General features: G+C 37.7%; 2 protein-coding genes across 2 annotated transcripts; one reads left to right on the forward strand and one right to left on the reverse strand.

Annotated features, from left to right (window-relative positions):
• The first annotated feature begins 52 nt into the window (after window positions 1–52).
• On the forward strand, window positions 53–4,143 carry LOC121747775. The gene is made up of 3 exons (XM_042141887.1): window positions 53–684; window positions 2,183–2,350; window positions 2,429–4,143. Exons 1-3 carry the CDS (start codon window positions 130–132, stop codon window positions 3,950–3,952), a joined length of 2,247 nt encoding a protein of 748 aa, XP_041997821.1. The 5' UTR covers window positions 53–129; the 3' UTR covers window positions 3,953–4,143.
• A 302-nt stretch (window positions 4,144–4,445) lies between these two features.
• On the reverse strand, window positions 4,446–4,958 carry LOC121746769 (histone H4). Its single transcript, XM_042140698.1, has one exon. It carries the CDS (start codon window positions 4,882–4,884, stop codon window positions 4,573–4,575), a length of 312 nt encoding a protein of 103 aa, XP_041996632.1. The 5' UTR covers window positions 4,885–4,958; the 3' UTR covers window positions 4,446–4,572.
• Window positions 4,959–11,701: the final 6,743 nt, after the last annotated feature.

The following is an 11,701-nucleotide window of genomic DNA, read 5'->3' on the forward strand; positions in this document are numbered from 1 at the left end:
CGTTTATAAATAAGTCCATCCATCATTTTCTTGCAAGAATCACTCCATCCTTTTCCCTTCCAAAAAACACTACGTTACTTCTTAACAAAACTCCAAAGTAAAGAGGAAAAAAAAAGATCATAGCACCAAATGGGAAGCACCACCTGCACAGTGGCGGAGCGCCGCCGCGCCGCGTGGCGCACGCGGCTGCGCTCCGCGTCACGCACCGCTGCGGCCTGCGCCGCGGTGGGCGTGACCACGCTCTACGGCCCAGAGTTCCTCCGGGCCCGCCACATAAAGTTCGCAGCGTTCTCCTACCTGACCGCCGTAACGATCATCTCTGACGCCACGGCCGGGGAGGCGCTGCGCGGATGCTGGCACGCGTTCTGCGCCACGGCGCAGGTCGTGCCGCTGGCCGTGCTGTGGCGCTGGCTCCTGGGCCCAGCGGCCCAGATGCCACCCCTAGCCGCAGGCGCGGCCGTGGCCGCGGGTGCCTTCGCGGTGGCGCTGCCGGAATGCACGCACCTGACCGCGAAGAAGATCGCGTTCGGGCAGATCGTGCTGGTCAGCTGCGCGGCGGTGCTCGGCGATGGGTCGACGGGCGGTTACATGCACCCGGTGTACCTCGGCGCGAGCACGGCGCTGGGAGCATTGGCGGCGCTGTTCGCTTTGCTCCTGCCGTACCCGAGCCGAGCCTCTAGTAAGGTATGGTGGTTTTTGGTAAAAGTTAGTGTGTTATGAATAAAAGTTATAGAAGTGATAATTCGTCAGTATAAAATATTATAGGAGTATTTATTATTTTGATTAAATGTAGTTCTTGGTTAAAATTATTGTTGATTTAATTTACGAAAAGTGAACTAATTGAATAAAATGATCCGTCATTTTTTTCATTAATTCGTAGTACTTCGATTTAGCTTCATAATGAAATCTTAAATTTTGGATTTTACACTTTGGTTAACAAGATGTGAGAATACAATAGATTATCATTTACGTGGTATGTGTAATGTATGTGAGTAGTAAATACTACTATATATATTCTTTTCCTCCGTTAAAAAAAATAGTATTCATCTTTTCCGTTTTGATTTATCCATCAAAATTAGTGCTATCATATTCTCTTGTTTCAAGGTAAATATTACATTTTCCTTCTCAATTTATCTCACAAAAGATTCACAATTCATTTTTTAAAAAATTCTCTCTAGCATTGATATTTAAAAATATATTCTCTCTATATTTAATATATATAAAAACATTTTTTAAAATCTCGTGACATCTACCTTGGGACGGAGAGAGTACAAAAATAGAACATTACTCTCAATTTATTCTTCACTTTTTATATTTCTGCCTCATTATTTTTTTGTGCTTTCTCTCTTTTACTTTGTCCACTTTATCTATTTTTCTATCAAATTTTATCTATTCCTCTCTTATATTTTTACCAATTTTCCAATAAAACTCGTGGCGTCTGCCAATGAGACAATATTCAGTAGACTGGTGGAGTATTATTTTTCTTCTAATCTTGATATCATTTTAAGATAAGATTAATATATTTAACAATTGAAATATACAGTAGTAATAATTTAATATACAAAATCAAACCAAATTAAATAATTCGTTTAATTTATTTGTCGTTCTTAAGAACTCAATTATTCGATTCGGCCATGTTGTCCACTTTGACGTGTTAGAGCATGATTCGGAAAATATACGATTTGATATTTAGAATTTAAACTTGCTTTCCTAAGGTCTTTTATCAAATCATAAAATTTCATTTACGCATGTGTCATTAGTAACTAATTTAATTTTCGAAATTGTATCGTACCTTATTTTAGTTATTCAATGAATCTTAATATCATAATTCTTTTTCTTCAACATGTTTATACATAAATACTTTATTTTATTTTTATATTTTCATTTAATAAAATAAATTGTTCTTTTATAATCTCAATCAAATAGGTAGTACATAACCTAAGGAAGCTAGAGAAAAAAAAAACTTTCATACTTTCTGATTTTTTGCACTCTATTACTTTTTTATCTATTTATTTAACATATTCAATGTCTCTTTCTTAAATTTCATGCGGAAAAGTTTCACCTCAACTATGAGAGAACGGATGGAGTAGTAGTTATACAAAACTAGTTTATTATTGAGTCAAAATACTACTATAGCAAGTTAGACAATCTTAGGCGAACGATATTTTTTCTTCGACTACAGGTGGAAGAGCTCTGCCGATTGTATGCCGAGAATGCTTCACAGAGAATGAACCTATACCTACGCGCTCTAACCGCGACGGACAAGCAAACCAAGATCGAACTCATCTCACAATCCAAGCCCTTGTCCGAAACCGGATCCAAGCTTTTCCAAAGCATCAAAATCTCCGAGGTAATTAACTAACTAACTACTCTCCCAAAATTCCTCCTTCATATTCCAGAATCATCAACTCAACCATTCTCTCTTTAGGATGGATTATGGTGGGAAAGGCCATGGAGAAAACCAACCAAGCTAGGAGAGAGACTTCAAAACATGGAGCTTGAGATGAGAGGAATAGAATACTCCTTGATTTCTTCTGCTACAGCCACTCCATTTCAAGGAGCAGAGCAGCAACAAATCTCCGAATTCACGCAAGCTATATCCACACGCATCGAGGAGAGAATCGAGCAGCTTCGTTGCTACTCTCCTTTCAACTCCAAAGTCGAAACAGAACTCATGCCAAACTCATCATCCTTGCCCGATCCAAAGCTCCCATCCCGGAACCTCGGATGGCTCTCGTTCTACCTCTCGTGCATACACATGTTCCTCAACGAGGCTGCGTGCTGCAACTCTGAGCCTCCAACGAAGACAGAAACAGGACTCAAACGCTGGATTCCCAGCCACGAGAGGCTGATGTTCGCGACAAAATGCTCGCTCACCCTCAGCCTGGCAGTGCTGCTGGGGCTGCTATTCGACAAGGAGAACGGATGCTGGGCGGGCCTCACAATCGCCATCAGCTTCGTTGAAGGAAGGCAGGCGATATTCACGGTGGCTAACTCAAGACTGCAGGGGACGGCTCTGGGATCGGTCTATGGAGTGATATGCTGTTTTCTCTTCCACTACGAAGTGCTGAGGCTTCTGGCGCTTCTTCCGTGGATCATCGTCACGACCTCTCTGCGACACAGCAGAATGTTCGGGCAAACAGGCGGAGTGTCTGCAGCCATAGGAGCGTTGGTGATACTCGGGAGGAAGAACTACGGTGTTCCCACTGAATTTGCCATTGCTCGGCTCACAGAGGTTTTTATAGGCATAACGGCCTTCATTGTCGTGGAGCTCTTCCTGCAGCCGACCACAGCAGCCACGCTAGCCAGGAATCACGCGTATTTAACAGTTTCCGCCCTGCAAGACTGCGTAAAAGGAACAAGAATGCAGAAAAACCAAACAAGCGATGAGTTTCGTGATATGAAAGAGAGGGAAAGGCATCTGAATCAACTAGTCTCTCAGCTGAAAGGGTTAGTAGCAGATGCAGAGACGGAGCCCGGGTTCTGGTTCCTCCCCTTCCGGGCTTCTTGCTACAAGAAGCTCGTTCGATCCTTGACCAACGCCGTGGATATGCTGTGCTTCATCACCCACAATCTTGAGCTGCTCTCCAAGCTAGCTGAGACTGAATCAGGAAGCAAATTTCAGGAACAGATAAACAACGAGGTGCATCTATTTGAGGAGACCTTAAGCTCTACGTGTATACATCTCGAGCAAGGGATCATCACTAAGCCTCAAGTAGTCTTAGAGGATATGGAGGCCGGGAAGCTATGCAGTCGAGAAAAACCAGGTGTTCCGTTGACAGAACAGACAGAGGCCTCCCTTGCTCGAGAGGACGAAGAAGAAGATGGTAAAAATCTAAGAGAAATGGTGATTCAGTATCTGAATGCAACAAGATTTTGCATCTCTTCATTGATGAAAGAGATGGAAGATATCAAGTTTTGCTTGACAGATATAGGATCATTGGTAGATTAACTCAACATATTTATCTAGATAAAGATTCAATAATTTAGTAGTAGTATTAGTAGTGTATATATATATAGTATATGTGTGCAACACTTGGTGCAGTTATGATGCCAAGATTCAAATAATAATGAAATAAAGTTGCACTTGGTGCAGTTATGATGCCAAGATTCAAATAATAATGAAATAAACATTCATACGCATTTTCTATTTGAATATAAATATCAAACAATTTCACCATCTCCACAGCTTATAATGATACTGATGCAAATCGTTAGCATATTCAAATCCTTTTATCAAACCAACAAAATTGAATATCTCAACATTCTACACAACTCCAGATCCGAGCCGATTAAATCGAAGAAATAGAATTCAATCAACGAAAATCAAACATACACTGGAAATGTGATTTGCTACTGCAACATCAAAACACAGTAGTGAATTTAAGCTAATGATTCAATAACAAAAAAATGCATAGAATTATAAGAACAAGTAGCACAAGGTCTTTGAAAACGTTGAAATTTCATTAGCTTTTGCGGAATCAAAACGGCACAAACATAAACCCCTAATTCGTAAAACACAAACCCTAAACTTCCGATTCAATTCATCTATACATCGATTAAGCCTAAAACCTAACCACCGAATCCGTAGAGAGTGCGTCCCTGCCTCTTGAGAGCGTAGACGACATCCATCGCCGTCACAGTTTTCCGGCGAGCATGCTCGGTGTAGGTCACCGCGTCACGGATGACGTTCTCGAGGAAAATCTTCAACACGCCGCGAGTCTCCTCGTAGATCAGGCCGCTGATGCGCTTGACGCCGCCCCTGCGAGCCAGGCGGCGGATCGCCGGCTTCGTGATCCCCTGGATGTTGTCGCGGAGCACCTTACGGTGTCGTTTAGCGCCTCCCTTGCCCAATCCTTTGCCACCTTTGCCGCGGCCAGACATATTTTCGATTTGTATTTGCGAAAAGGGTTGGAAGAGGGAATGAATTACGTTTGAATTTTTGATGATGAGAGGGAGTGTGGAAGATTGATTTTATAGGAAGATGGAGTGTGGTGGTAAGGGATTGGCACCGTGGATCTTGAAGTTTTAATCGACGGATATGAGATTAGATCCGTGTGATGCTTAGTTATCTATTGTTAACCGTGGATAAGACTAGATCTGACGGTTAATATGGATTCCGACTAGATTACTCGGATTTCGGTTTTTTAAAGAATTGCTTTGGCGCTCGATTAAGATATTGTTGAAACGTCAAACAGTCTAAAGTCTAAAGTCTAAACTCTAAGGGCACCCGCAAGGCGTTCCGCCGGAACAGTTTCGCCGCGGAACGCGTTGCGGCGCACCATTCCGCTCCCATTCCGTTCCCATTCCGTGCCGAGTGCCGACGGCACGGAACGCGGCACGGCTTGTGCCGCCACGCGCTGGGGCGACGTGGCGCTCCCCGCTTCGTGCGTGCTTCCCACTCGCCGGCCCGCGAGCGGGACACGTCAGCGATGACGCAATAATTAATTTTTTTAATTTTTTTTTATTTTTATTTTTATTTTCTTATTCTATAAATACACCTAATTTATAACTCCCTCCGTCCCAGACTACTCGCACATTTCCTTTTCGGCACGGAGATTAAGGAATAAGTGTATAGCAAAGTCAACAATTGCGGCTGTAGGTGATAATTTTTACTAAAAATGTAAAGAGTGCAAATAACTTGAGACGCCCAGAAAGGAAATAAGTGCAAGTAGTCCGGGACGGAGGGAGTACATTTCACACACAACTACACATCTACTCTTCCTAAACCAACATCAATTCCTCTCCAATTTTCTATTTCAATCTCCTTCCTAAACCAACATCTACACTTTATTTTTATTTTTATTTATTTTTTTTATGTTTAAGTTGAATTTGTTTTTAATGTTGTGTGTTTTTTAATAAAGTGTGTTTGTTTTTTATTAAAGTGTGTTTATTTAAATTGAATTGGGTTGGAAATAAAAAAAAATGAAATTGAATGAATAGTAATTTAAGGAACGGTTAAGGAACGGAGGGTTGCAGGTTCCGTTCCTTAGTTAAGGAATGGAGTAAAAAAGTACAGTGGGGCCCTCAAATAGTGGTTTAAGGAACGGTATAGGAACAGCGTTGTGGATGGCCTAACGATGGACTTGTTGTGTGATTTTGTGACTACAAATTGAATTTTTTTTATTTAAATTCTCAGAATTCTTGAGTTCGATTGTGAGTTTATTGGGTATTTTAGATGAATCAACAACTATTATTTATATTCATTATCTTTAGATGGTGGTTATTTTTGTCCGATCGCAGTTGTTTCGCCTAGGAGGTTAATTAGTTTTGACTTTTAAGATTGTATGAATTGATCCGGGTTATGTCGTTGAATGAGATGAGAAAGTTCAAGTGTTCGAAAGCAGGAGTGTATGGAAAGAGAGATTAGGTCGTGATTAGCTTATTCAATTTGGGTCTAACAGTATTATCCAGTTGTTTGGTGGGTGGGTTAAATATTCATGCATGCCCGTTACTCAAGTACGACTCACACTTCCTCCATCTCAGGGCATCGTTCTCTTTAGGCTTATTAGAGCATCAGCAATGACGGACGTCCACGCAGAATTCTCACCAGCGTGCGGGAATTCCGTGGCGGACGTCCGCCATTGCGCGTCCCAGGCACGGATACGGAATTCCGCGATGAATTCCTTGTGGACGTCTGCCATTGCGTTGACGCCCGCGGAATTCCGATTTTTTTCATTAAATGTTTTTTTTAATGAAGTATGTTTTTTTTAAATAAAGTGGATGCATTTTCTCCGTATTCGCGTCGAAATTTTAATTCCGTAAATTGTTTAATTCCAGAAATTGTCTAATTTGTGAATTTTTTTAATGTGGGAATTCTGCTACTATGCAGTGGAAATTCCGTATGACGTGGCAGGGCGGTGAGAAGTCCGTATGACGTGGTAGGAGGTGTTTTTGAGAATTCCTCCGGGAATTCCACCGGAAATTCCGCTCCACTGCTGATGCTCTTAGTCTCAACCTCCACGTGCGATTCATTGTATCTCATTTTTATAATAGAGATAGGAATAGGGGGTAGGTGGCAATGAGGTGGAGTGGGTGGTAGGAGGTGGATAGAAGGAGAAAGGAAACGGAGTTGTGGGAGTGGTAGGCGGTTTCTATTTGTTCGATTTTCCTCATGTGCACTCCATTATTGTCATTTTCGTAATGACAAAATGTTAGTCTATATGAGAGCATCTCCAATGACGGCGTCGGCACCGGCACGCCGATTTTTTGCGGACACCGGTGCTGACGCCGAACCATTGCTAGCGGCTTCGTCGAAATCGGCATGCCCACGCCGATTCTTGAGCTGACGCCGATTCTCACGCCGTCCTCACAGCGCCATTGTAGGCCCCGGATCGGCGTCAGACCGGCGTCATATTTTTAATTTTTTTTTTAAAAAAAATTCCGAAATACTATATATACGGCTTTGGACGAAGGGCTGAGCGACGACGGCGGCAAGGAGTGATTTTTTATGTAATTTTTTTATTGTACATTTTAATTTTTGTAGTTTTTTTTTAAATTAATGTACTTTTTTTAAAATTATTGTACTTTTTTAAATTTTAATAGTATTATTCAATTTTCCCGTATTTGTCTCGTAAATTAAATTCCGTATGTTGTTACGATTGTAAATTAAATTATATAATTGTTATTAGTGATGTGGATAGGCTATGGGAAGGCTATATGAGGGCTATTGGATGTCCAGTTGCATGTCCAGATGATGTGGCAGGAGGATTTTAGTGGTGATGACGTGGCAGTGGGAAGACTATGTGAGAGCTATTGGATGTCCTCCACCATTGGAGATGCTCTTATCACCACTTTCCTACGTGTACATCGTGTTGACATTCTATATTGAGGTAATTTTATCATCTGCACATTTTTCAATAGTCCAGATCATAGTTTGAAGTTTGTACAATATTTAGAGTTTGCATTTTATCACTACCATTTGTATATTAATATAGAAAACAATATACACACATGAATACATAACGTTCAATTTTCTCTTAATAAGAGTAATTAAACACAAAATAATCTATTATACTACTCCCTCCGTCCCGAGGAAGATGACCACTTTCTTAGGCGGCACAAGATTTTATGTAACTTTATTTTGTGTATTAAGTGGAGAGAGAGTAAAGTAAGAGAGAGGGAATAATGTAGAGATAAAAGGTGTTTCTATTTTTAATCATGAGTCATCTTGGTTGGAACAAACTAAAAAAGAAAGTGGGTCATCTTCGATGAGACGAAAGAAGTATTATCTTAGCTGTTTATCTCAATTTTTTAATCTTAATATTCTCAACTATATGCTACAAATGAGCCCAAACTTATGAATACTCCTGTTGAAGCATGACACATAAGCCGGGCTAGACATATGTTTTTTTGTTGGGTCTTGGTATGTAGCTGATGATATATGGGCCAATATATTTCAACTTTACCCATTTATATCCAAATTAAAATTAAGAGTTTTGTTTCTGGGTTGTCATCTAACATAAGAAATCATGATTTGTTCAGTCAATAAGAAATCATGAGGAGGCTAATGTATCTTTTCAACATTAAATGTCATTAAAGAATCGTATCATTTTTTTTCTATCTAAGGAATTTGCCTCTTAAATGTGATTATTTAATTGAATATATGCCAAATTTGATTTTTTTATAAAACCGACAAAAATTGAGTTTCTTATAATACTAGTAAATAATAGTGTGACATATATCTCTAGCACTAACAATAGTAAATTTTCTACTTTATATTAAGTTATTTTTATTTTACTTTTTTTTAATATTCTGTTCATTTATTAAACATGTTGTTATAGTATGCCACTATAGTTAGAATTATTATTTGTTTCTTTAGTTTGTTTCTTTAGAGAAAAACTTGTAAGTCATATGATATCATTCAAACTAAAATTCTCATTTAATTTCGTAAAAAGTGTAAAACGACTTGATTGTTCTACCCAATGAAATGGCTTCTTTAGCAATTCCACGACATAAAAAAGGCTAGACCAAGTGGATGGAATAGTGAAATTAATTATTAGTAGTATTAATAATTAATGTACTAATAATAAGCAATCAGCGGATGAATTGGCACTTTTTCCGGTGCTTTAATCGTGGTAAATATATTAAATAATTAGTAACCAAATTATTTTAATATTTTAATTATCTCTCTCTCTCTCTCTCTCACACACACACACACACACACACACACACACACACACACACATGTATATCGATATATTATATTTATATAAATGGGTTTAAATTGCTTTCCAAGCGTGGATGTTTTTGTTGGAGAATCCACAAACAAAATGGCTCCATGGATTAATGCCCCACCCCCCAACTTTAGTATTTATTTTTCTTCTCTTGCCAAACAACTAATTTTCCCATTTACTTCCAATGAATCCATTCCACTACTCAAACACACCCAACCCCACTCCACGCGTGCATGTTTATATACATTTATTATTTATATTATATGTAAAAAGATATTTCATGAGTATATAGTGGTCTTAGTGGAATTTATATTTGCATATCCTTTGAACTATTTTGTAGAGAAAATATAACATATGTTGGAAAAAATCAAACATATAGTATATAATGCTCACATATATGTTTTTAAAAAATCGCAAATTGAAAAGGGATATTTTCAACAGTGTTGTTATTATGATAACTTTTTTTGGTTGTACATGCCAACTAATTTAGATTTTTACATTATGTTTTGGGTTCATCACCTAAGTCTTGATTGAATAACAACTGCATATAGCAAAAAGTAATAGTACTAGAATAATTAGTTCGTGCAGTAATTAACAAAATTCGAGATGATTAGAATGATAAGTTGATATAATTGTGCTCATTTTGATTTGAAATATGGCCAATTGTGCTAATTTTGATTTGAAATATGACTTTTTTCTTAAAAAGGGAAAAAAGAAATAAATTCAAGTCAATAATAATGGCTTGAGAGGGGCCATGCTCCTGTGTTTTGGTGGCTAAGCTAAGCAAATGGTGTGACTCTTTACCATATTCCAACTAACTTTTTTTTATCATTTTTAATAAAAAAAATTAGATCAAATTTATATATTGAATCAATTAATTGAACAAGTTATATATGGTGGTTTAGACTGATGTACTGACCTTAATCTTAACACAAAACCAATAAGAAAAAGTATTATATGCAAAAAAAATGAACAACAAAGAACACGAGCTCATCGTCTGGTCTAACATTAATAGAAGGGAATCCAGTCATCTTAAACTTGTCCATTTCCTAATGTCACTCAAATTATTGATCATTGATCCCAATGAAAAGGGAAATATGTATGTCGGAAGTATTCGATTCTGTTTAGCAGAATACATATTTATCATTCCTAATTTCATCGACGACAAGTCTATAAAAACTTTTTTTGTGTTGAGTCTTTCTTGAAAGATAAATCAGATTTGAAGTTGTGCTTGGTGAACCTCGTGGCGTTGTTGAGTCTCTCCTCAAGGCAAGTCTTCCATCTCATTGTATATAAACTAGTTAACTTGCAAAATAAGTTAGACACTAAGAAATATTTAACTCATCAAAGAAAACACTCTCACAATGGTGTTACACAAAACTGAAAATTAGTACTACTATATTTTGTTAATAGCACTTTGTCATGTAAACTACGAGTGTTACGCTACTTTCATTATTGGATGATTAAATATTGTTGCAAAAAAGTTAAAGATGATAAAGTGCAAAAATTGGTGGAGTTAATATGACAAATTCTTTTTGGCCCTTTTATATTGCATGAAAACTGTATCGATGTTGAGATAGAATATACTTATATATTGTGCTTTTTAAATTTACATCAAACACTAAAAATGCTAGTGAATTTGAAAGTGACTTCAACGGTTGTGGGAAACGAGAAATAAAATCCAACTATTTCACAAATTAATAAAAATGTGCAATTTGTGAAAAAAAAAGAACTCTTCGGATACTAATTGAAGAGCTTCTATCAACAAATATACCAATCAACGCAAATCATTTCGATATCAAAATAGAAGAATCAATTCTCTTCTTGTTGGTTGATGCAAAGGTGTTATTTTGATACAATCTTTCTTGTTCTGGTGAGTTGTTAATCTCGGGCAAGTTGTGGTGAGGCATCTGATGATGCGACGTTTTGTTTTGAGTTCAATGTTTTGTTTACATGGTGTTCGTCTTGAACTTGTTTGATTAGTTGGATCATATCTAGTTTTGTATAGTTTTGTTCGCTTTTATTGTATCATTATTCATGTGTGCATATTTTGCTTGTATTGGACTTTGTTTTTCTTTGCTCGTCGTTCTTGAAGTGATTCGGACAGTTCTTTCTATCTAACAAATAGGTACTTAATGTTTAACGATGCGACCGGCTAGTTGGTATTAATATAAATAATAAATAATTATCTCATAATAAGACTCAAATATATAAGACATGGTCCTAGACTCTAGAGGAATCCCTTTTACCCTTTTTCTTTTATATATTACCACAACATATATTTTATATATGTATGCATATAACAATTAACAAAAAACATCTCGTGAATCTATAAATGTGGAGCACTTTATCAACACTATGAACTTGATTGTATTGTTCCCTCCACTCCAAACAACAAGCCCTGAATTTCTCAATATTAAATACACATTTTTATATTTTTTTTATTAATTTTCCAATATTATATTTTCCACCCAACACACTACCCCAATAGACCTCCACAAATATAATAATTATAATTTCTGCCC

This window comes from Salvia splendens, chromosome 9 (genome assembly GCF_004379255.2).
Source record: "Salvia splendens isolate huo1 chromosome 9, SspV2, whole genome shotgun sequence".
Taxonomy (NCBI): domain Eukaryota; kingdom Viridiplantae; phylum Streptophyta; class Magnoliopsida; order Lamiales; family Lamiaceae; genus Salvia; species Salvia splendens.